The following is a 26590-nucleotide window of genomic DNA, read 5'->3' as shown; positions in this document are numbered from 1 at the left end:
AACTAATATGTACGGATCAATGCTTTAAACTACAGACACTTTGAGTGCAGAGGATTTTTTAAAATCTATCTAATTATCTGTGAATATGCAAAGTTTGGGAATTTGGACACATACAGTTTTTTTCTGTCAAGACAATAGACAGACTTTAAACCCCTGTCTTAAATGTAATGCCACAGTTACTTAACTTAATGTTCTGTATTTGCAAAACTTTATTGAAAGCCTAGTTCTGTTAAGTAAGCATTAAAGTCAAGTATATTGAGCAACACATCCAACGGCCTCCTCCCAACCAGAGTTCAGCCGCGGTGTTGAAACGTTATTTCTCTGTGTGAGCACGTCCAACACAATCTCAGTTTCCTACACGTAAGTTCCCCACTGTGCCTGTGTGTGTGTGTGTGTGTGTGTGTGTGTGTGTGTGTGCGGGTGTGTGTGTGTGTGTGTGTGTGTGTGTGTGTGTGCGAGTGTGTGTGTGGACTTTATCTGAATGTATGCATGTGTGTTAATACCAGTGTGTGTTGTTACTTTAAACAGAAAGCCAACTTCCTCACTTCTGTTCTCATTCTGCTAGTTGTCTGTAACTGACTTCAGCTCTCTCTGTCTCTCTCTCTCTCTCTCCCGTTCCTCGCTCTCTCTTTGTCCCCATGACAACTGGCTGTCACAAAGACGTCGCACCTGAGATCAGGAAGAAGGAAGTGCTTGGTCCCGCCCACACAAAACTCTTCAAGGAATTCAGGTAAGCACACGCACACACACACACATATCGGTGAATGAGAAGTGAATACAGGAGGTCTGGTCTTGAAACTGCACTGCATGATCAAACAAGTAGGATATTGTCAAAAAGAAAAGGAAATAATAAAAGTGTGTAGGGTGGAAAAGTGAAGCATTAGAAACACAGCTTTACCCAGTGTGTGTTTTAGTTTCAGTTCAGCTTTAAAGCCTCTTGAAGTTATATTATTTGACGTTCAAGTATCATATTTCATGCCTATGTCATCCTCATGCTGACAGCTAAACACAAGACTGCGTGAGTTAGTGGTTATTACTGAAAGTTGTCATTACAGAGGGATCTGTAGCTCGTACGTCAAGGCAGGGAAGACTAAAGCAAAGATGGGATGTCATCGTGACCTCAGGGATGTGTGTATTTGTGAATGAATGAAGGCTAGTGATGTGTGTGATCATCAGTAATAAGCAAGCGGTGGATGTGAATGATCATGTGGTGTGAGGTTTTGGACTAGGTGTGCAGGAAACTCCTTTAGAGGAATGTTGCTCTGGCTGCTACGATTCAGGTCTGTCTGTTTGTGCATACACACACACATTGGAGAGGGCCACAGGAGGATAGCATTTCCCATCCGGAATGATAGGAGGGAGGAGGGAGGGAGGGAGGAGGTGTGTTGGGGGTTTGGGCAGTCGGATTCTGGTTTGGTGAGTTTTAGGAGCAGGCAGGCAGTGTGTACACCATATACAGATCAAGAGGGAAAGAGAAAGAGACACAAACAAGAAGAGAGATTGACTGAAGAGGAGTCTGAACACTTGTGAGAGAAAGAGTTTGGAGTGGTCAGGTGTCGGACGGTGAAGCTCTAGCCGCAACAGCACCCGCACCTTCACTTTACATCATGCATCCTTGACTTGAGGTCCTCGTCAGCTATGATGTGCTGTAAGGAAGATTTTTATTAGGATGAATCTGTGATGTGTTTCCTGGGGTAATTAGTGTGTTGGTGTGTGCTCGGAACTTTTTTTCTTTTTTTCTCCCTCCCTCGTCTCTCTACCCCTTCTCGGTTCTGAGGAATGTGGAGCTTATGTCAGTGAGTCAGGTACAGGCTCACTAATTACCACTGCCCTCCCTCCCGCTTTACTCTCTCTCCCTCTCTAGCTCTTTCCTTCAACTCCGTCACCTCCTGCTCTCTCCTCCACTTCGAGACCTTGTGCGCTCCCCCTACTTCTCCCCCGTCTCCTGCTGTTACGTCTACAAGCACTGTCGTGACTGGAGCAGAGGAGAGGACAAACGGAGAGGATCTGAGTCAGAATCCAAAAAAACACCAAAAGGAGAACAGAAACTCTGACTTGTCCTCTCCCACAGTGTGTGTGTGTGTATACAGCATGTTGGATAGAAGTGTCTGAGGTCTCTTCTGATTGTGCTTTGGGGAACCTGTCATTGCCTTGACAGTGAACAAGTGGCCAGTGAGCACCTGACAGCGGAGGAGAGGAAAAGGAAGGGAAGATGAGAGAGTGACGAGCTGGATCTTTGCTTTGAATGGTGCAGAACCTCCAGTGACACCGTGACTTCACATCCCATCATCCTACAGGTTGGCTGGGAGCTCATCACGAGTCTCTTTTTTCTTTTCCTTTTCTTTTTTTTGTCAGTTTCACTTTTTATTCTTAACTGGTATGTTGAAAGGCTTGTTGAGGGACCTAGTGTGTTTTCTCACCTGGAGGCTACACACACACACACACACACACACACACACAGACACACACAGTGGGAATCTGGAAGGACATTTCTTCAGCTGGTCCAGTGTTCACGCTGACCCAGCTGACTGCTGTAACCTTCACTGCAAGGTTACGGGACACAGACTGGATGTTTATTTGTGTGGTGGTTTATTTGTGTGTGTGTGTGTGTGTGTGTGTGTGTGTGTATGCTACATTAGTGTCTAGTCATCTTGTGTGTGTGTTTCAGAAACTGGTTGAGCCGGGCGCCAGTTAGCCTTGGGTGTCCTGTTGTTGTACAAACGAGATTCAGTTGTGTGTGTGTGTGTGTGTGTGTGTGTAAATGCTGTACATGTGTGCACCAGTATGTGTGTAATAGTTCACATTCAGTTGACCTTTTCAAGAACAAAATCTGCTTACATTCATTTTGACATACAATTTTGGTAATATTTCCAAACTTGTGATGACTTAAATGATTTATGTTTCTATACATAACAAAATAAACGACAAGTTGCATTGTGATGGTTGTTCTCCTTAAATAGGATATCTAATCAATCTCTTGAGGAGCATGATATTTATAGTAAAATGTACTTTCAAAATGTTTTTAAAAAACAAAATACAAATGCAAAATCCAAAAGGAAACAGAGCATGAACATTATTATTAAACACGAAAAGTTTTAGTTGATATCAGGTTATACTTGTAGTTTGGTTGTGCCGCAATTTGAGAGAAAAGTTACACTTTCTGTTTCCTGTTGAGGCACCTGTTGAGATGAAGGACTTGGAAATATTGCTCTATGATTTTGTGCGTGCATGTTAAGGGTATAAAGTAGTTTATAATGCCATCATATAATGCCTCATTGAGGACATATATATATATATATATATATATATATATATATATATAATAAGCCTCCTAAAATCTTTACATTTTAAAGAATTGACACTAGCTACACAAATTTCTGTTGTACGGATACACTTCTGATGAAATGGGCTTATGATAAAAAATAGTCGATTGACAGCTTTGCAACCTTAGCTAAGCACCAAGAAAGTTCAACACAAGGATTACTTATTAAAGAGTGGCTAACCCTCGCTTAATACTATAAAAAGATGTAGCAAGTCAACTTCCTTACACAAAACAAGAATACTGATACAAATCTAACAACAGCAACTGTGTCTTTCCAACAGAGTTCTCGCAATTGACTAAAGGCTTGGTTATCCGTTTTCTTCCACAGGCAGTCTGTTTTTTTATCTTCTCAGCTTCCTCTTTAAACACCATGAGGTGCATGCTGTTCATACAGAGGATAACAACCAAGCGTCTGCTGATAGCTATAGCAGAAAACCAGTTTTGGTTTGTTCTATGTGGTGTGCAACATAGTGCTATACAGAATTATTAGTATTTTAACTTTGTTGAGATTCAGCCATTTATGTAGTAGTGGTTATAGTGAGGGTAAGTCCTTGGAAAATACAGCAAGCCACATTTTGTCCTCTGTGATGGAAACAATACTCTGTGTATGTGTGTGTCTGTGCCCGTCGTCCATCTGGCTAGACGACCGTTTCCTTGTCAGTACTGTAAATACAGGTGAGGTGTGTGAAAGGTGTGTGTGTGTGTGTTGAAATGCAGGTCAGACCTGATGAAGTGATGACGCATGCTGTCTTTATACCGCATCATGCAGCAGCTAAACCAAAAATAGAAACCAGTTCAATAGCTTAATGCATGATAGTTGTCGTACAAATGTGGCCCTCACATCTGTCTGTGTGTTTCAGTGTCAGCCAGTAGCTGTGGCTTCACTACTTGATTGTGCAAGTCAGTTCAAGAGTTGAACCATTTTCAGTATGATTCTTATCGCGTATCACATTCCACAGTTGCAAACAGGAGCAGACTATCATGTAAGACATGGATTTACATCTAGACATTTTTTTTATCAGTGTGCCCGTAGTGGTGTTGTATTTGAGGCTTCTCTAGTTTCAGAAAGAACAGACAGATTCATCAAACAGGAAAAAAAAATCTTTTGTGTTTGAAAAGCGGGAGGCTAATGGGGAATTGTTATTCACCAAACCACAAGCATACGGAAGAGAAACAGCTTAAACTGCATGAATTGTACACACACACAGCATATGGTTTTGTCACATGACTGTCACATGATCATCTCATGCTCATGATAGGGAAGCACAGGGAGTCTGTGTGGTGTGTATGTGACAAAGCTCTAAGCCTAATCCACCAACAGGGAGGCAGAAATCTAAAGCTACAGAGTAAAGCGACTACAGTAATGCAGCAAAGAGAGAGAGAAGGGAACCTGTTAGCACTATTGTGTTGTTTATGAAACACCTGTAACCAGATCTGATCAGCCTCGCTCTCCTCTCTCTCCTTTTCTTTCTGTTTGTCACAAACACACACATACCTGGGGAGCACAATGGCCACATTCTTCCCCTCTATCGGCCCCCCACCTCTCTCTCTCTCTCTTTCTGGCTCCCCTCTGATCGGGCCAAACACTGAGCAGAAGCGAGATGAGGGGAAGTTAAAACTGGTGAAAAAAAAGGGAAAGAAAAACTGGTAGCACATGCAGTACAGGTGAAAAGACCAGTGGAGAGAAGTGAACACAAATGGACACAAATGATCAGCAAGATGGACGGAAATAAGGACATTTAAGCAATATTGGGAGATCTATTTGCACAAAAGAACATATTTTCAGTATATCGACAGATCACATCGCTTTGATATAACAAATGTAATTTTTATTCTAATATGATGATGATATGACTTTTTAAGGATATTCATCATGTTTGGATCTGTCCATGATCCACTTGTAATTAGACACAGTAAACTTTATTCTTTAGCAAACAGTTGTTCAGATATTTCAAAACCTAGATTAATTAAACCATAATTATTTGCGTAGGCAGATTACACCACACTTGCAGTGTTTTTTTTCTTTTCATCGAGATGAGACATTGTGCAACTTGTCTTTTCCTCTGAGGACGTTGCAGAACTGTGTAAACAGGTGACATCCACTCACTGTGAAGGCTGGATCAACACCCCCTCCCCCTCTCCCCATTTTCCTCAGTCCTCTGCCTTCCGCTGTTCAACCTCTAACCCCCGTGTAACCCCTCCACCCCCCTCCCTCGGAGTGGTGACACTGCTGAACCCTCCATCCTCTCCTCCTATCCTACTTGCCTCCCTCCTCTGTCCTCCAAACTGCTCATGTGCTAATGCTGTTATCATGCTCCATTTCACTGCTCGGTTCCTAATCCACCTCTTGCAAGGTACAGAGGTATACAAATAGATGTGCTTATGATAATATTTTCAAATTGGATTGTAAAAAAAGTGAATGTATCTTTTCAACTTTTTTTATTTGCACACATACTGTACATGCACATTCCTTGTTAAGCATCCTGTCTCCTGTCCTCAAACAGACTTGTCTCTGCATACCTGTTGCTACGCACAATGGGCTTGTTGTCTGGACAGCAGGCCAAGAGGCAAGGTGTGTGTGTGTGTGTGTGTGCAGTGGGTTATTTTATTCTGTCAGGGCAAGGCAAGCAAAATGCAAAATATGTGTTAGTGGATGTGTGTATGTCTGTAGGTAAGAATATACAAACACTGCATAAACTCAAACAGAGTCACATTTATATTTCTTCTAAGGAAATGATATTAACCATTAAAAACCATGTATTCATGTTAAAATGTTAAGATTTACACTATGTGAACTCGCCTGGGAAAAAAAGAGTTGAACGATATCTATGTAAGCAGAACTATGTCCCCAAAAATTAAGGTGCCACACAAATACACACACACTCCCAGACCCCCGCGCTGTGCCAGAATGGAATGTTCCACGGGTTTTGTCTGATTGTGAACCCATTCACAAAACTGACACAAAGTAGCCACACCGAAGCCACACACACACACACACACATTTTTTATATCAGGTTCATCTCCCTTCCTCTTTTGTCCTTTACACATCTTCCATCTCTCGCTCCCCCTCAGTACCTTGTGAGTGTTGTGTCAGTTTCAGTACACAGCAGGTGAACAGGTTGATTACACACCACTTTAGTTTCTCAGGTTGATTTCCTTTTTCCTCATCTATAAGCCCCTGTTTCGCTGAGGTGTGCGTGACACTATTTAGCAGTTTGGCTATTGTGTGTTTAGGGATCTGTATTAAGGGGCGTTAGGTGGAGCTGACCAGTCCTACATTCCACCAGCTTTTCATTCAGCTCTTATCTGCCTGTTTTACTTTCCCTTCTCACTTTACTCATTGGTGTGTGTGTGTGTGTGTGTGTGTGTGTGTGTGTGTGTGTGTGTGTGTGTGTGTGTGTGTGTGTGTGCAGTTTTGTAGGTGTGCTTGGGAAGCCTTTGTCCTTCCAGGAAATGAAGGATGACAGAAACATAACATACATACCCACAAACGTTTTGCTAAGGTGACACTAATGGCCAAGAATTACTTTATGATTGCACATAGACACATGTCTATGCATATCGCATGCTGTGCAGCCATGTTGTTTTATAAGAGGAATTGTAGGATCAGTCAGATGCTGCGAGGGAACAGATCCAATCAGCTGTTCCTCTTTAAAGTCTATAATTCTAACCTATGGACAGACACGTAGACAATCATAAACAGTAAATGCAATGATGATGATCAGGCTCTTGGTAAGTTGGACTAATGTCGAGCAACATTAACAGGAGAGCTGACCGGCTAGGTTTTGTTTTTTTTGGGCTAGTAAGGCAAGCTCCCTCTGAGCAAGATGAGATTATATGGATCATGGTAGGATGAGCTCAATACTTTAACTATGTCTGATGATGACGAACACGAGCACTCTGATGTCCATGTGCAATGGGAATGGAAAATTATAGGCTAACAAACAAAAAACAGAACACGACAGAAACAACCATTTTCATTTGGGACTGTTGTAAGTTGTTGCAGAAATATTTGGTGGCTGTGTGGTGCCAGGGTAGAATATAGGGCTTAACTCGTAAAGCATTAGAAAGGACAGCTTTGGAGAGAAGCCAAGTGTGTGATTTAAGTTATGCACTACAGGACAAAAAGGATTATCTAGCTACTTTCCACTGATCTACTGGGTCCCTCATTGCAATTTGTGACAGTTGCAACAATGCATCTGAAGAACTATGACACCTAAATGTCAAAAATGTCTTATTGGTCACCTTAACATAAACAGTAAGTGTCCATTCCCTGTTGGTCCTGTTACAGCCATCACTTCCTCCACACAGTATTTAAATTATATTGGAGTTAAATTTGAATAGACACTTGAATAGTGTGATTTGCATAATGTGACTGATTTGTGGATTTATTTACAACCTACACTGTCGGCCTGTTTGTTTGCTCAGCTGGAGATACTGTATGGTGTCTGTGAGGCTGGTATGTTAAATATTATAATGAAGTACCATTGTCTCATCAGGTCTGCTCAGGTCTGATTTTGGCAGAATCCCTTGTTTTGTCCACATGCTGCTCACCACCTGTCACATGATGGTTAGTGTTGTTTACCACATTGACGTTATGGTGGTTGTTGGCCAGATAATAAGTGACTGCAGTGTGGTTAACAGTTGTAACAGTCATGACTCTCTGTTTCTCCTTCTGTGGTGTACTCAAGTCGCTGAGCTCGTTCAAATCTTTTTCTCATATCTCTCCCTCCACACACACACATCTCAACCTCTCTCTCTCTCTGTCTCTCTTTCTCCTTCCTTGTCTCCTTGACCTTGGCAGTGACTGCAGCGCACCTAAACACACACTGCTGCTGCTTCGCCACTGGTTAGCGACAAGCCACATGACTCGAGCGTCAGCTGACCAATTTCTAGGCAAAAGGGGAAGCTTCTTTCAACAGAGTGGAAGAAAAATGTAGGGAGTTTAATGTTAGATCCTGTGTGTGTGTGTGTGTGTGTGTGTGTGTGTGTGTGTGTGTGTGTGTGTGCGTGCGCACGCACGCATGTGCACGTGTGTGTGGAAGGACAGAGGCTCTCTTTTCGTGCTGAGTCATTTCGTTAATCATAAGTGGGAAACTAGGATTGGTTGACAATAGTTGTGGGATGTGAGGTGACCCTTAGAATGAGGAAGTGTTACAACAGAACAGACAGTTCTCCTCTTGAGCTTGAGTTTAGTCCAACCATCTGAGGAGTTCTAAGCAGAACAGCATTTTTTTCACTGTGTTGGACAGGTTTAATCCTTCTATCTCTCCACACAGACTCTTATCTACAATTCTGCATGCAAGTGCACCTCCCGCCTCCCACCACATCTCCAAAGAGTTGTGGTGGGAGGGTCAGCTAAGGATCCAAGTCAGTCCAAACTGTTGTGATCCATGCATTTCAACTTTTGGAGACATGAACTGTACAAATAACTAAGAAGATATTTTTAATTTATTAACTGGGCCAGCTTAGAGTTTTCATTTTCATTTAGTTCTGAATGACAGACTGAAAGAACTAACATGCATTTTAGTATATGCCATTTAACATGTGGCTGCCACCTCAATGTGAAGCCACAGACCAAGTCTGGTGGTAATTTTTTTGTACTTTTGTTAGTTTTGTATTTCACTGTAGGAACATAGTGGTACAACATGGTGTTCTGATGTCCTGAATTGTCACATAACACATAAGTAATATAAGTCAGATTTGATTTAAATCACATTAACAAGTTTGGTATTTGGCAAAGTCAAGACTTCTGGTTTAATTCAAGGGTCTTTGACAGAAGTTTGGCTTTGACCATTCAGGAATTTTAATACGGAGGTAGACGTGTCTTTTTTTGAAGTCTACAGTCAAGAGGTGGTTTTATGAATGTAAATACAGTGATGCAAACCACTGGTCACGCTCAGATCCAGTCCTGGGCGTGTATGTCAACTTGGTCACTAGTGTTTAGTCGGAGAGCTGACAGAAGCAGCAGGATGAATTCTAGAGTGTATAAATCTATACCAGTGCAGAGAGAGCTAAATGGGTCACAACTTCCTCAGATGGACAATGACCCAAAACATACAGTGACAGCTACCCAAGAATTTCTCTCAAAGAAATGGAACAGTCTTTACTGGCAGTTCAAAGTCTGATCTAAATCCAGTAAAGCATCATTTTTACTCACTGAAGACTAAAAGGCAGAAAACCCCACAAACAAGCAGCAGCTGAAGGCAGATGTTTAGAAGGACTGGCAAAGCATTTCAAGGGAGGAAGCTCAGTGTTTGATCACATCAATGGGTTCCAGACGTCATCGACTGATAAGGATTTTCCTCCACGTATTAAAAGTAGTCCTTATGTTGTAATTATGCTAGTTTGTTCCATTATGTATGATGACCCACCCAAAATGTGTCTGTGTGTGTGTATGTGGCCATAATTCCTGAGTGGTTAATGCCACCCTTTTGACACTGCTGACAGTGTGCTTACTGCTGGAAATATTTTCATGAGAAACAGGCACGTCATTCTGCTGAGACTACTCCATCATCTTTCACATGCCCTGTGGTGTTTTTCACACAGCTCAGCACGTGTGATTTTCTTTTTTTAAATGAACAGTGCTAAAGAGTCTAGCTTTTATACAGAATCCAAATATTGTAACCCTCTCCTCCTTGACCTGTTACACTGTTTCATTCATTGTCTCATCCTCCAAAAAATCTTTTTTTTCTCAGATAAGATAAACCCACTTGGCCTTATAAAAAAGTTATACCGAGGGTTAAGAGAGTTCTGATGCAAATTCTTTTGCTTTAAAAAGTTTACCAGAATTTTTTTTTGTAGAATGAACGTGGTCCTTCACAGAATTAAACACTGCAGTAATCATTTGACTGCATAACATGTAAGTTACAATTTATTTTCAATGTGACATGTGTCTGAAGGCTGTTAAAATAGATGTGATATTTGTCTATCAGACATTGTCTTAATGCGTTTATGTGAGTGTGTGACTGTTTGTGTGATACAGTCATAAAGTCATCTTAGTGTTTAAAACGTAGTCTCCACCCGGCCTTTTTAACCGGTTTATGGCTCTGTACAGCCATTACTCCAACCTTTTTACACGCTGCAGGATAGAGAGTGTGTGTGTAAACTTTGAACTGGCTATCTGCATAGTACACTGTGTGTGTTATGAGTGTGGGTTGCCAAAAAGGTGAGAATCAGTGATTGCATGACCTTTATTAAAAAAGTCATTTGATAATGTGTCACTTCTACAGTGGTACACACACATACATGGTTTGGAGTATTGCCCTGTTCTGCTGGTTCTTTAGGGTTATGTACACTTCCACATATTGTCAGTGTGGTGTACATCCTATTCTATATGGTCCTCTGTGTGTTTCTGGCATATGACTGGAATGTGACAGCTTTAATCTATCTGCATTCACTTTATTTTTAATGTGTTTACTAACGTTTCATAACTAAAGTGATTTTCAATTCATACTTCTGAAACCAAATCATAATGAATCTTGGTGTCAGAGGCCCATTAATGCTCCCCCTGGTCAGAAAATGAAAAAACTGGAATTTTTAAACCCACAAAAAAAAAAACACATGCAATCAGTTCAACAGTTTTATCTTAAAATGCCACAGGCCTTTAGGTAATCTGTTCTGATTTACAGTGCCATACTCACTGTTTGACCAGCCTGTATTGCCCTTAAGGCTCTTTGGTTAAAACATGCCTAAAAGTATTAAGAAGTCAACATTTGACCAAAGCCAACAGGGTCTAAAGGATGCAGAGTGAATCACAGCTAAAGTGACAGATTGTAAATGATTACTGATAATGTACTTTGGTCAGGGGTGAAGCTGCTTCTTCGTGCCACTTCCGCACTCCGCAATTTCTCCTGTGGGGCCACACAATCCTTCCTGGGTGGGTCCTCTGCCCTGCTGTACCTTGCTACCATCCAAGCTAATGCTTAAATATTTTAACTGTTTGATAGACTGCTGTTAATCATATACATTCTAAGACTTTTGCTTAAGTTCCATATTCAAGGCAAGTTGTACATTAGCTGTGCAATGCGTCTATACTCAGTTACAAGCATGCAACCTTGGTGGCTTCTTCAGTTAGTGGTCAGTTTTGTAGTGATGTTCCTCATGGCTTCTTTCAGAAATACTATATTACCCGATGACAGAGCCATAGTATGTGTGTTACATGATTTAAAGTTGTCGTCCTTGTTCCCTATCTGTAAACCCTGTCCTTTGCTCCAGGATACAGATTTTTCCTGAAAGTCCTGGCTTCCTAAATGGCTGGGCTGTAATCATGCGCTTGCCTGTCTGTTACTGTGATTGTGTTCCTGCAGCCTTAACATCAAAAAATGAACAGTTATTTATTAGTTTTGATAGTTTGGGGAGTGCATATACAGTTTAGATTTACTTTTGAAAAAAAAGTTGGCATTTAAGAATTGTTCTGAAAAGAAAAACATCCCTGTGGTGTCCATCATTCTTCTTCAGTGTCAGTTTTTTCAGATTTGATTCTGTGTGTGTGTGTGCATTAAAAAAAAAAAAAACTTACTCCAATATAAGCTCATGACTTTTCCGTGATTGTTGTCAGTCATCTGTATTTGTCACACCCTCTGCCCTTTCATCCCTTACCTTGCCTTTTGTTTGATTGCTTATCTGGTGAGTTGAAGGAGGGAGAAGGAAGGTGGGGGGGTTACCTGGACTGGATAGCCCCACCTCTCTCTTTTCTGGCCATTGAGATAGAGTAAACACTAAGCCACCTTTGCTTACCTTCACTCTCAAACACCCAGACACGGGCAGGCAAGGAGACGGCTGCAGCCTGTCAACACCAAAGGACTGTGAATGGGCACAGAGAGTGAAGATTTCAGACAGGTGTGAATGAGCAAAGTGAATCCCAGGAGCATAAACTGCTTCTTCTCCACCTCCTCTTCAATATCCTGGTTGGGGATACAGGTAAAGTGAATTTCTGTCTTTCTGAAGGTCTGTATAGTGAAAGCATAGCTAGTTTAACCCTCTTCAAAATGTGTCCCTTCTCTTTTTGTACTGCTTGTTTATTTTTTAACTTGTGTCCATGAGACACATACTGTAGTTTGACATTGCAAACCGTTGTAATACCCACCCCTTACAGTTTTTCAGGCCTGTTTTCACTCGTCATGGAGGCTGTTCACCACCTTGCTCTTGTATGAGTATGAGTTACAGTTTAGCCTGTTTCGCCACTGATTGGAAAAAGACAACAAGGCTCTCAAACCAATCAGTGATTGGAATGGAGATCAAGGTCTTTTTACATTGAAACCAGTGGAACCAGTGGAGTGGCTTGGCACTGTGTATATGTTGGGTGGGGGATTTAAAAAATGCTGTTGCGACTACACAAAGAAGCTGACGTTACCTAGCCTTCCGGGTTCTTCGTCATATAATCTGTGGACTTTTACCCTAGTGAGGTAGGCTGTTTGTTTTATGCATAAGAGAGAGAGAGAGAGAGAGAGAGAGAGAGAGGGAGGGAGGGAGAGAGGGAGGGAGAGAGAGAGAGAGAGAGAGAGAGAGATCTGTTGTTCATTCATTCAGTTAGTTTTAATAGGAAAATGTATTGATATGTATTGTGTTTGTGGGATTTGGTTAATCATTTTCAAGTGAATGTTAAAACCAGACATACTGAATCTGACATAAATTAATCGTACTGTCAGTGTGCCACAGTCTCGCTCAGGTGTGTTTGTCAACAGGGTGGGCCTGTGTGTGTGAAGGTAACTCATTTCTAAGCATGTACACTAAAAAAAATATGTGCACATTTGAGTGTGTTTTTTTTGTTTAGTGTATCAAATGAGCTGTTATAGTCACTCACTCTCAAGGAGAACCACTAGAGCATTTATCACGAGTGTGACAATGTCAGATGTAATTCTTTAAAACAATGTCAGCTATTGCCTTGAGCAGGCTAGCTGATTAGCCTGAGGAATGTGTTTGTCTAAGGAAGCAAAGCCCCTTGCGGCTACCACTATAAGGCTAAAGCAGCTCTTCTGATTAGTAATGAGGGGACGTGTGGCATTGCTGACCTTTCTACACTGTCTGTAGAGTAAAACAATTCAAAGCCCTTCTATTTCAGATGTTACTGTTCAAACTGGTGCTCTTGTTGAAAGGGATTTTTTCGTGCAGGCTTGTGTTTGACTAGAATTGTGGAGTTTTGATTGACGTTTGAGACAAATGTAGAGGTCCTGCAGGCAGTGGAGAGGGCTGAGGGGAGCTCTCGGGGTAAATGAACTGGAATCATCCCTCTGTGGTGAAGTTAGTGTGGGCTGGAGGCGGTCACTTACGCACTCTGTCTGACCTGAAATTCTTCAGGCCAGTTTCACTTTGAAGGGCTTTCTAGCACTGAGGGAGGCCTTAAAAAATTCAGTCCCCCTCCTCTCACTTTATTTTGTCTCACTCCTCTCCATTTGGTCTTTTCCTTGTCACTCTCTCGCTATTTCTTAATTTCTTCCCCCACCCCTTCGTGCTTCTACTTCTCCATCCTTCCACCCCCTCCCTGCTGCACGTCTTTGAGCTTGGGTGAACCAGAGGAATGATGGTGACAGGTACAGAGATGGGAGGAGGAAAATAGGAGGAGAAAAATGAAGAGAATAAGGCTATAGAGGACAAAAAATAACTCTGATTTTGTAATATATGGTGTCAAATTATAACAATCTTCCTTCATGCGCCACCTTGCTTCCTCCTGTCAGCATGCTGACATTTGAGCTGTTTGAACCTCGATGTGAGGACATCATGTGTCCTCAGGGGTCAGCCACAGAGCTCACTTCTCTTTCACCAAGTCTATGCTTACATTCATTTTTGGTCATCCACTGGAGCTGACATTGCTCATGTACTCCACATGTTTTCTAGTATTTGGTTTCATTATTACTAAAATCCATTTTGCTGTTCAACATTTTCAAGGATTAACACCAGATTAACAATAAGTAACTGACCAAATGTGAAACAGCTGTAGATGTTAAAAAAATCACACCAGGAAGCTGTTTCTTTTAAACTTTCCTGTCTGACCGAGAGGCTTCCAGGAACACACAGTGCGGTGTACTCCTACAGGTCATATCACTGCAGAAATAAACAGGTCTTGTGACATGCTACTCATTTACTTATATAGATGGATGTGTAATAATCAGTCAAACGGCCTTTCCAGTCAAGATACTGATTACCAGTGCTGTTTTACTGCTGAGTGGGTATGTTCCCCACTCCACACCCTGTGTGTGTGAGAGAGAGAGAGACAGAGAGACCCTGACCTTAATCAGACAGAGAGACCCTGACCTTAATCAGGAACCAGCTTATCAGAGATATCCAACAAAGTCTAAGAACCCCTATCACTCCACTTGAATACACACACTTAGTTCTAAGTAATTGTGTTCCACCCTAAACTTAATGGTTACATTGTCAATGCATGTTTATGATACTGACATTTTTTTTCACTAAATCCATTTGCAAATGATTTGGAAGTTATTCCGCCCTTTTTGTAATAGAATTGTAGTTTTAGTTCTACAGTTATAGATTGGGCTGTGAGTGAAAGTTGGATAATAACTGAAACATGCATGCAAACAATGACTTGGTGAATGTTGAATGATTGAGAGGACGACCAGTGTTTTTCGTCCATCTCGCCGGTCATGCTGTAGACTTTAATGGTTAACTGTTGACCTGATGATGAGCTGATGGTGTTGTGCGGTCACTAGAACACCTAAACTGGCTCCCACTAATGGCTGACAGTTAATCTTTGTTTTAGACTGACCTCCTGGCCAGCTATACCAATTCACTTGGCAAAAATTCTCTCTGTGAAATGGGGCCGGAATCCCTCCCCTTCACAGCCATTTGTAACCATTATCTGAAGTCGTGTGGACTTTATGCAATGACTTGCTGCTTGCCTTATTAAAATTTGCAAAATTTGCTAATAACACCATGGATTTTTAAGTTGTTATAGCAAAACAACACATAGTGGAATCCTCAAAGACTAGACTAATTCTTGGTATAGAACAGAAAAAGGATTAGGACAGCTGGCTACTTTAAAATGAAGACGCAGGTTTACTGATCCTTCTTCTAGCCTTTGCATACACACATGTATTCAGTTGAAATGCCATTTCTCTCTGCAGCTCTCTGCGTATTCTTATTTGAGTATCCATCACTCTTTATGCTAAATAGACTTTCCTCTCACATGTTAAGCTAGTCGTTAAGGGGCAGGCTGATTTCAATAGCAGCTGAAACTGACCACACACTGTGACTTTCATCTCTCTCTCTCACCATTCCTGACTCCCTCTCTTCAGGGCACTTAGAGGAGTTTTTTTAGACAGAAACTCTCAAAATACATAAGCCTCCTTTGGCTGTTTTTTTTCTCTCTGTCTCGGATCTGCTCTCTTGACTGCCCAGGAAGGTGTGTATTGTTTGCTTAAGTTAAGCCGTGCTAGGAACACATTCACCGTTGTTACATACAAAAAAACACACACACGGATGCAGAATACACACACACTTACACACAGTTACAGTCCTGTGCTGACATGACGTAAATTACTGGTAACTCCCAGTAGGAATAGTTTCTGCCTTTTTACCTATTTCTGCAACTCTAAGCAGAAAACTCTTAAAACAAACCCCATTAAAAATACATTTCCCATCATGCTTCTCTGTCTTCTAACGTCACCTGCTTTGCGTTCTTTACCTTCTCTACATATTGCAACTATATCTGACATTGTTAATGTATGGTATATCTGAAGTAACCCCCTGTAACCTAAGCTTTTTTCTTTAATTGAAGGAGATACAATAGGGAAAATCTTTTTACACTTCAGGGTGAAAAGGGTGCATATGTAATGCAGGATAATAATTAATGAGTATTCCATTGTTTGCAGTGGAAATGCCCATCTAAAGCACAATGACAAAACAGCGTAGTTAGTTACTGTCCACAAAAAACAATTGTGTACATCTTCTGGTAACAGTAAAACTAGGATCTACACATAAACACTCTCCTTACACTAGTACCTGTATTAGCTCCGCCCTCAGCAGCTCTTATCCTCTCAGCTTTGACTCTCACTGTGTGTATGTGTGTATTTATGTGTGTGTGTGTGTGTAGAGGAGGCTGGACTCTGTGCTTAGTGCCCTGCTGTACCTGTCTCTCATGGAGGTGGACTAACACTCCCTGAGCAGGCGGCCAAGCAGTGGAGCGCTGTGAAGCAACAGGGTAGCTATCCTCCACTCTCTGCTTCTGCTTCTGCTTCCTCTTCTCTTTTCCACCACCATCCTTCTGCTGTGATCAAACTTTCTACTGTGTCTACAGTCTCACTTCTCTCAATGTCAAGCTGCTTTTATTTACTGTCTTTGAAGGACAGTCTTCTTTAACTGAAGACTGTGTCAAGCTTGTTTTCTCTCCACGAATCTGTCTCAGATATGAAACATGGCTTAGATGGTATTTGCAAAAGTCATTTCTTATTCCATCTGCTGTTATCTGTGTGTGTGTTTGTGTGTGTAAAAACAGCAGGACTTGTTTAAGTGTAGGTGTTTCCTTGATAACATTCTGCTGCCTTATGTCCCTGTTGTTAGGGGTTACTGTGAATCATTTGCCTCCATGTGTCCGTGTGTGTGCATACAGCTAAGATGGCAGCTTCCTCCAGCCTGTTTTCTTCAGTGCACTGCATCACTGTCACTCATGACACACAGCACACTGAGGGAGGCATTGTTCCTTGGCTGTTGAACTCACTCTTTGCTCCATAATCTTCATTAAATTCGTAAAAACTCTGTTGATTTAACATTACGTCTGTGACATAACAAGTCAAATATTCTTCCTCTTTATAGCTGTGAGGAACTACACTGCACAGATACTGCCACGGCTCATTTACTTAAGGGGAAAATGTTTTTTTCTGGCAGCTGTAGATCTGTGTTTATGATGTGATCAAAACGAAGCCTGTAAAGGCTGTTTTGTCTCATCATCAGGTGCTTCTGTCAATCATAAACACAATGTAATGGACAATCTCCACTGAAAACACTTACCCAATCAAATCTTTGCTTTTTAACTTCCTTCACTCGCCTTCCATCCTGCTCTGCTGCTCTGAGTTCATGATCTTTGACCAGATGAACTCTGTGTCTGAGCGTCAGCATGGATTATGTTTAACCTGACAAAGTTAGAAAATCAGAACAGAAGACTTGCACCTAAGTGCTTGTAACTTTCTAAAATTGCTTTGTTTACTTGGCGAGACCTCGTCTGTAAATCTTTATGCTCTCTGTGAATAAAAACTGTGATTTGTGTTCACCGTGGTTAATTATCTACCTGTTCAGCCTCAGGTTACTTACTTTCTCTGTTTCACTCACACACGTGATTGCACCAATATATATATATATAAAAAGTTAGAGCTGCAAATCTGCAGACACATTTTCCTACTTGGCTTTTTTATGTTGTGTTGTATCTGTTCAATTACCTCTGGTTATCTTTTTTTAGTAGATACTATTGTCATTGACATTTCAGAGAAAGGCTGCATGCATACTGAACAGAATCTTTATTGTGACTGAACACAGTTTGTTGAATTGTGTGAATAGTTTTCACGGTAAGCAAAGGAAGAGAGATTATAACAGACCATCTGAGTTTCGCTTCACTTCTGACACAGTCAGCACTGAGGAAGTTAGGAATATCTCCAAGTGGCCAAAAGCAGGAAGCAAAAGGCAACCCCACACTGAGAATGAAGTTTTGACCCCTGCATACACACACTCGTGCACACAGACAGACACACTAAGGATCTCCAAAAACAAAAAAAAAATGCCTTCGGTATGCTACACACAATGTCAACCTCACAGTGTTACAGAGCTTTGTTTTATCACCTTGCAGAACTCCCAGAGTGAATATTGTCCTCCCTTTGTCATCAGTCCAGCGAGATAAGGCTGATAAGAGATGGAGTCATGTTAGCACTTCACACGATAGAAGCAGGAGAGGGAGGGAGCCTCGAGCACAGACACATAAAAATAGCAAGATGTTAAAATGTAGCTTGCTTGCTCGACAACCTTGTGGTATATGGTTTGGCACTAATTTGTTATAGTGGATACTAATGTCATGCTGACCAAATCCTGACTAAAAATAGAGGAGGAAAAAGGCCTCTTCTGTTTTTTACATTGTGTTTAAAAACAATAAATTAAATCTATTTACCTAACATTTGTTATTTTTTGTTTTTATAATTTAAAACTACTACAACAGTATTTTTCATCCCTGTGTGAGCTAGCTTGTGGTAAATCTAAGCCCTCCAGCCTTGGGCAAACTAACAGGTGAACAGGTGTGTGTTTGTGTGTGTAGGAGAGTGGGATATTGGGTCAGGTCAAATGAGTGTGCATGTTACCATGGTTGCTTGGCTTTGTAGTGTTTTACCTTTGTTGGCTGCCTCGCCTATCTCTGTCAAGGTCTGAGCAATCTTATGACGCACAAAAAACACGAGCACCACACAGGGACGCACGCTGCCTGTCTGTCTCACTGAATGACAATTTGTTTTAATTTGGTTGCATGACATTTTAGTCAGAGCGAAAGAAGTGTTGTGGTCTGCTTTGATTGAACACATGCAGCGTTGGAGATTTGAGGATTTAAAGAGCTGTGGATTTTTACGTTCTGAATGCTGCCTGTGTTGGAAAATAACAGAGTAAGAGGTTTACGCTTGGGAAGCCGATTTCTGATTGTTCTCTGTTCCTCTTTTAGGGCTGCACCCTTAATGAGAGGACACACACATACACATACACACATTAAAAGCTGGTCCACACACTGTATTACATTCATATTGATAAGGAGACTGAAAGTCCAATGCTGTCTTGTGGTGTGGGTCTGTGTTTGTGCAGCTTTTCATCACAGCATGGGGTTATATTTTACACAGAATTCCTCATATAGCTTAACTCCCAACTTTTTTTTCTGACACACGCTCTCTGAGCATGTGACCTAGTCATACCCGGTGAACCTTGAGCTGGTGTTTTCAGGGTTTACAGCCCTTCATCCTCTCTGATAGGGGTCACAGGTCAGCATGGGATCTGAGGGACTCAACAAAACAAGCTTGTAAAACCACTGATAGGGGACAGCGCCCCGAGGATTTATAGATGCTGTATTTCCACTGTTGTGTCCAGGTCACATAATGTGTCTTGGTTTGGTTTGCTAGATAGGCAATCTTGAGTGCAAACTGTTAATCATTTTGCTTTACCCCATCAAGCAGCCATATCTTCTGTTGGTTACACATCCTGGGCCTAATGATCATTATCTTGTTTCCTACCTAATTGTATTTGTTTTTCTTAGTTTTAGCAGAAGTGATTGGCACACCTAAATGCAATTTAACAATCCTGTCTGTCTTTATCCCTTTTTAGGCTCCAAATCTGATTGGATGGTTTTGTCAGAATGACAGCTGAAGACCCTGCTTCCTCTTCGACCATGAGCAATAACACTGTCCCCTCCAAACCCTCTGCCACCTCTCACCACTCCCTCCATGGACAGATCAGCATCCCTGAAGGTGTTGCAGGAGCTCCCAATGAGGCAGCACTGGTGGCCCTAATGGAGCGCACTGGCTACGGTATGGTCCAAGAAAATGGGCAGCGAAAATATGGCCCCCCACCTGGTTGGAGTGGTCCTTCTCCACCTCGAGGGTGTGAAATCTTTGTTGGCAAGATCCCCAGGGATGTGTATGAGGATGAGTTGGTCCCTGTTTTTGAGTCTGTAGGACGCATCTATGAGATGCGCCTGATGATGGACTTTGATGGGAAGAACAGAGGGTATGCTTTTGTGATGTACACAGAGAAACATGAGGCCAAGAGGGCCGTGCGGGAGCTCAATAACTATGAGGTGCGGCCTGGGCGGCTGCTGGGCGTCTGCTCTTCTGTGGACAACTGCCGTCTTTTCATTGGTGGCATTCCCAAGACCAAGAAGCGTGAGGAGATCCTGGAGGAGGTCTCCAAGGTGACAGAAGGCGTTTTAGACGTGATAGTTTATGCCAGCGCCGCAGACAAGATGAAGAATCGTGGCTTTGCCTTTGTAGAGTATGAGTCTCACCGTGCAGCTGCCATGGCTCGCAGGAAGTTGATGCCTGGACGTATTCAACTGTGGGGCCACCAGATTGCAGTGGACTGGGCTGAGCCAGAGATCGACGTAGATGAAGACGTGATGGAGACAGTAAAGATTCTCTATGTCAGAAATCTAATGATGGAGACGAGCGAGGAGACAATTAGACAGGTGGGAATGACTTTTCAGTTTACAGGGTTCAGATTCTGACAGTTCAGTCACCTTTAGCTAAGTGTTTTCTTCCTTTGTCCACCAGGTCTTTAGTCAGTGGAACCCCGGATGTGTAGAACGTGTGAAGAAAATTCGTGACTACGCTTTTGTCCACTTTACTTCCCGGGATGATGCTGTGTTGGCAATGGACCACCTCAACGGCACAGAGGTGGAAGGATCCTGCATCGAGGTGACACTTGCCAAGCCAGTTGATAAAGAGCAGTACTCACGGCAGAAGGCCTCCAAAGGGGGAGTTCCTGCCACTCCGGAGGCAGCTCAGCAGAACTACGTCTACCAGTGTGACCCCTACACGCTGGCTTACTATGGCTATCCCTACAACACTCTCATTGGCCCCAACAGGGATTACTTTGTTAAAGGTTAGAATGAACTTTTCTGCTTTTTTTGTATCAGTTGTGATGAGTCAGTTGTGAAGCCAGCTGTTTCTGATGTTACTGTAAGAGCAATGACAGTCATGGATGCTATGATTTTTAAACGTCCACCAAGACTTAGACATTAATGATTAAATCTTTGTTGACAGGAATTAACTAAAGTTTTGATGAGGGTTTGTGTCTTAAAATCAGAGACTTGTTGTTGTTAAAAAACAAAGACAAAACAAGCTGATGGACCAATGAATGCTAATCCCATCACCTTTAATGATTGATTGAATATGGTCTTGGGTGTTAGCAGGAAAATCTATTTAACTTTCAACAATCATTGTTTTTTGGTTTTCTCTCCAAAGGATCCTCAATGATACAGAGCAATGGTAATCTCTCACATCCTTACTCTTACTCATTTCTTCAATGAACAATGAGCTTTCCTGCCATGTGACAAACTATTCTAACACCATCCTTTTCCTGCTGTGCTGTCAACTCCTATTTCATGCTGGGTTATTATAGAACTCTTGAAGCTGCAGACACCTTAAAATACTTGTTCACAGAGATGTCAACTTGCATAACTGCATCTGCAACAGTCAGAATAGTGCTCTGGAATGAGACCAAACTTGACCTAAGAAAAAAAAATCCCAAAATTCTTGAGCAAATACGGCAGCGAAACTTCCAGGAACATGAGCAGACTATTTCCTGAAATTAGAGCTACATGATCTACTTATCTTGTGTGTTAAAACCCATCATAAAACTCTGCCCAGGCTCCTAAACCACAACCCCTGTCATCACATTAATTGTATTTCAAGCAGGTACTGTGCGAGGTCGTGGTCGTGGTGCTTCAGGTAACCGTACCCCTGGACCACGGGGGTCGTACCTCGGGGGTTACTCTGCCGGTCGTGGCATCTACAGCCGCTACCATGAGGGCAAGACCAAGCAGCCCGAAAAGCCCTATGAGCTGATGCCCAGTCTGGAGCTTGCTGCCTCCGTCAACCCAGTTGCCATCAAACCTGGCACAAGTCAGTGAGATAGAGATATCCTTGCCCATCTCAAAAGCCTGTACTAAACCTTCCCGCCCCCTTCCCGCCTACTTTCTCTCCTGTGTGTGATTTGAGAATCCTTCATAATCAAGTTCATAGTTGTTGCTGGATGGTCATGTAAGGACTTTGTATCTCTCTTTACTGTCAAAAATACATGTTCAAAACATATCCGTCCTTTCAAAGATGACCAGAAAGCAACTGCTATAGTTTATATTTTTCCTCATTCTTTCATTCTTCTTTCACATCAGTAATTTGTCTTTCTGGGTGCTCAGACTGAAAACAGTGCTAATTTTAAATTAGATAAATTCCACATAGAGATGCCAGTAAGGTAGCGGGTGTGTCCACATAGTATTTTCCTGTGGTAGAAAAGGGTCCTGTGGAGTGTTTCATTCCAAACATGCACCATTCTCACCATACTTTTGATTTTGATTTTTAGATTTTGTTTCTATAAAAACATATGACTCACCAGCAACAACCAGATTCAGCTGATCTGATCCCAAAATATTGATTTTCGTGTTGCTGTAATTTTACAGCTTGGGAGAGACAGCCAGAACAAGCTTCTCTTCCTTTTGATTGGATATGACTGTTCACTTAAAAATACATCTGGTAAAAAATGCTATGTGGAAAAATTAGCAATAGAATAGAAGAGAATAGAATAGAATTACTTTATTTATTCCAACAACTACAAGGCAACAGACTATAAAACCAACTCTGTGTTCCCTGGTCACTTAATCTACATAGAAGGTGTTTGATTGGCTAATTTAGATGTCTTGTGACAAAAATGCTAATCTCAGTGCAGCAGCTTTGTTAAAAGTAATCAAGCAGCTGTGTTTTACATACAGCACTGTAATCGGTCTGAATGCTTCTGTCCTGTCATGATCACATCTTAAAAATGCATCTCAACTCTAACTTTGATAAAATAGTTGATTGTATTGTGTTGATTGTATTTGCAAAACAAATACAACACACACAACAATACTTCTTGCTTCACTGTTAGTATTGGCACAGTTTAGCTGAAATGCATACTTAAATGATGAAACTAAAGATTATTGTGCCCGCTCTCACTCCCATGATCACTTAAAGGATAATACCAGTGTTGCAAAGAATCACATCAAAGTTGTTTTCCTAGTGAAAGATTCAATTTCCTTCTTTCTACCAGCTTTCCTGAGAGTAATAAGATATGAACATATAAAAGAAATCCCATGTACTTAAAGACACAACAAAAAGAACCTATTACACAATATAAGAAAGAGGTGAAGGTAATAAAAACCCTGGCATTATTCTTTAGTCTTTAACTTTGCTACTAAAGCTACTAAAACTGTCTTTGTCAACATTAAATTTAACCTGTTTTTTTGTCATGAGCTGTGGTTTTAAAAAGTGGTCTTCTGTAATGTTCCTTGTGCATCGAGTTGACCTCAATCTGGTCTCAGTTCCAGTCTGTGTGGACTCACAGGATCAACACCAGATTGAAAAGACCTTTGTCCATCTGAAACAATGACTGATGTTGTGCTTGCACGCGTGTGTTTGAGTGAGTGTGGGGGCACTGGGGTTAATCCACAGTTGAGCACCATCATAATCCGAATCACACCCCAACGCCAGTTTGTGTAACTTACTTTTCCCTTCTTGACTAAATTGCATCCCTCATTCTTTCTTGCTATTATCTTTGTCTGTGTCATATTTCATCTTATAAAATTACTTCCTGATCAATGTATGTCCGTGTGTGTTGAAGCATGTATTTGCATCTTGTGTAGTGTTAGCATGTTCACCGTGCCTTCATCCAGTCTGTTATCCAAGCTTTTATATGCGTGTCTCTCTGTGTACAGTGGCTTTGCCGACTCTGGGTGCACAGTACCCAGTGTTCAGCGCCGGTCCTGCAGCCAAGCTGGTCGAGGAGGGGAAGGTGCACACAGTGGAGCATCTTATCAACCCTCTGGCCATGCAACACCCTGAACACACCACTGCTACTGCTGCTGCTGCCACCGTTCTACCTTCAGTCTCTACCCCTCCACCCTTCCAGGTGTGTGATTTTTTTTACTTGTCTCACTTTAAAACATAATTAAGCAGCAGTTTAACATCTTTACCTTTTTCTACTCTTGGATCTTGAACGTCTCAAGGCGACTTAGAGATGAGACTCCATTATTGTAATGTGTGTATAATATGTAGTCATTGAGATGTGCCTTATTTCTTCCAGGGTCGTCCCATCACTCCCGTCTATGCCATGGCCCATAATGTCCAGCGCATCCCAACTGCTGGAGGCCTGTACGGAGCTGGCTATGTCCCCATTACAAACTACGCTGCCAACACAGCAGCTCTGGCTGCTCTGCAGAAAAACGCTGCCGTAGCAGCTGCAGCCTACGGAGGCTATGCCGGCTATGCCGTACCACAGGCCTTCCCTGCTACAGCCTTCCAGCTACCCATCCATGATGTCTACCAGACATACTGAGTCAGAGGCTCAGCGATCCTGCCTGTGACTGAGTGACATCTCAACACTGTCCTGTGGTATAGAAACATCTCCTCCTGAACTTGAGCTCTAAAAGACTTTGTAGCAACCAATGAGAGTTCAGACAGCCTGCCATCTCACATTCCCATCCCTATCAGCCTTAGCTGGATGAAATGCAACTTCATGACGTCCTTAATAACAGCATTAACATAGAACACTCAACAATAACTCATAGTAACACCATTCATTTCCTCTCTCCCATGCTGTTTGACCCTCTCAAACATCTTGTTGCTATGGCAATGTATACACTGAAGGTACGTTCGAGTATGTATAAAGAAAAGATGCATATTTTAAGGTCTTATGCTCTTTATTTTGCAGGGGTGGCAGAAAAGGTGTCTGAAGTGTAAAAAGAGTTTAAGTGTAATTGACCGAATGTACAACAGGAACTATTGATAACTGAATATACCACTGAAGACGGCTGTCTGGACATACTAATGTATGTATTTAGTTGTATTTTTTTCATTAATAGTATTTTTTAGCCTATAATACATGCTGTAGGTGATGTTGTCCATCCACGCTGGTTGAATGTGTACGCTTGCCTGTTTGGTACTTGTTGGTTTATTTCATTTTTATGTATTTTGGCCATTTTAAATGAAGGTTCTAGGTATTTTAGGCGTGTTTGTAATTTAGTTTTTCTGTCCCATTGTAACCTTTTTTTGGTATGTGTTAAGATTAATAATGTTGTTCTGAAAGATTTTTTCTTAGGGGAACAAATAATTAAGAAAGACAGGCAGACGTCACATGCAGTGAGAAGTCTCCCATCCTAAGAAATTGTGCTGACAGGGGACTAAGACTGAATAGTTGATAGTTGTATTTTTCTCATTTATATATGTTTTTATTGTTGTTTTTTGAATTGTAAGGTGAACAAACAAGGACAGAAATGAGAGGCGTGTTTCTATATGGACTGGAGCACTTGAACAGCTCCTGCGTTTGGCAATGCAAACCAAAAAAAGACAAAAAAGAAAAAAGACAAAAATGCCACATACACTCCAGTCTGATGACTTTAGAAAGACTCTCTGTGCCTGTCTCCAGTGCCTTACATCTGCTACTGTATCCGATGCTTTCCATTGTGCCTTTCTCCAACAAAGCTAAGGCTGTGTGGTTGCCGCTAAGAGGACATCCATCAGTGCATTGCAATACAAGTTCATATTTCCCATCAAGCTGATTTGTGGTGAGACGAGCAGGTCTCACCCACTCTCCTGTGGAGCCAGATGTGACAAGGCTACCTCCATCCTGTAGTCAGAATGCTCCTGCAGCAACACTCCATCTCCTTATTTACTTCCTGTCCACCAAACTGTGCTGGCCCAAGGTGCACTTATTTATAAAAAGGCAAGAGATTATTGCCTGTGTCAGATGAAGAGATATTAATATGCTGAGCTTGAATTCAGCATGAACTGGACTAGTTTATGGCTATTTTTTAGTGTTTGTATGTGAGACACATTTTTTTTATTCAAACTAAAACCCTCCTGAACACTTAAGTGGGCACTTTTAAATTAAGTGATATTGGACTCGGGGGATAACTGGAGCAATACCTCACACTGAAATATGCAAGTAGCCATGCAATGTGTGTACAACACTCCAAGCAGCTGCTGTTCATGAAGTCACACTCCACAGCAGCAAGATGCCAAACGTGTTTATGTCGGCTTTCATTTTGTAAGCCACATTTTTTTATTCTTCTTATGTTTTGATAACACACAAAGTAGTTAGACATATTTTTTGGGATGTCCTGGATTTTAAGATAAGTTATTAGTCCATGAGTTTAAGTAGTCCACATTTGTATAAGCCCACTCCTTTGCTTGCAATTTACTTCTCTTTCCTATGAAACTGGATTTAACTGCTGTTAACTTCTGTTATTATTTTTCTGTAAGATGACAATGAGTCAGGATATATTTAATATATGCATTACGTGTGTTGTGTATTAAGTGAGAAGAAAAGGTATAATATATTATGAAACATATTTCTTTTCTTTATTTACACTTTGTTTAGGGATAAAAGTCAGTCAGAGTAACAAAAGTAGAAAAAAAAAGTGTTTTTTTTTTCTTGCCAAAGTGTCCATTAGATTTTTAAACATTCAAAGTTATTGTGTTTTGTTTTTTCATGTTATGGATAACATTACTGGATTTGTTGCCATGGTTGGGAACACAAAGACCTTTT

General features: G+C 41.5%; 1 protein-coding gene across 11 annotated transcripts; it reads left to right on the top strand.

Moving 5' to 3' along the window:
- The first annotated feature begins 343 nt into the window (after positions 1-343).
- Positions 344-26489, top strand: rbm47 (RNA binding motif protein 47). 11 transcript variants are annotated; one of them, XM_028412208.1, is made up of 10 exons: positions 344-360; positions 661-730; positions 2159-2297; positions 12082-12244; positions 19619-20477; positions 20563-20893; positions 21256-21279; positions 21706-21915; positions 23760-23953; positions 24128-26489. In XM_028412208.1, the coding sequence occupies exons 5-10, from the start codon at positions 19650-19652 to the stop codon at positions 24377-24379; spliced, it is 1839 nt and encodes a 612-aa protein (XP_028268009.1). In that variant the 5' UTR covers positions 344-360; positions 661-730; positions 2159-2297; positions 12082-12244; positions 19619-19649; the 3' UTR covers positions 24380-26489. The 11 variants fall into 11 exon arrangements, with proteins under 11 accessions (XP_028268009.1, XP_028267935.1, XP_028268097.1 ...); XM_028412134.1 differs by lacking the exon at positions 344-360 and having other exon boundaries at positions 551-730; XM_028412445.1 differs by lacking the exons at positions 344-360; positions 661-730 and adding an exon at positions 1433-1648 and having other exon boundaries at positions 21709-21915.
- The last annotated feature ends 101 nt before the right edge of the window (positions 26490-26590 follow it).

This window comes from Parambassis ranga, chromosome 1 (genome assembly GCF_900634625.1).
Source record: "Parambassis ranga chromosome 1, fParRan2.1, whole genome shotgun sequence".
Lineage (NCBI taxonomy): Eukaryota > Metazoa > Chordata > Actinopteri > Ambassidae > Parambassis > Parambassis ranga.
This window is presented reverse-complemented; position numbering and strand designations above follow the sequence as displayed.

What these genes read in the sequence shown, in the direction of transcription:
- rbm47 (XM_028412208.1), top strand. Translation starts at nt 19,650, where the DNA reads ATGACAGCTGAAGACCCTGCTTCCTCTTCGACCATGAGCAATAACACT. An exon ending in GCGAGGAGACAATTAGACAG is followed by an intron (nt 20,478 to 20,562) that starts GTGGGAATGACT and finishes TTTGTCCACCAG; the next exon opens with GTCTTTAGTCAGTGGAACCC. An exon ending in CAGGGATTACTTTGTTAAAG is followed by an intron (nt 20,894 to 21,255) that starts GTTAGAATGAAC and finishes TTCTCTCCAAAG; the next exon opens with GATCCTCAATGATACAGAGC.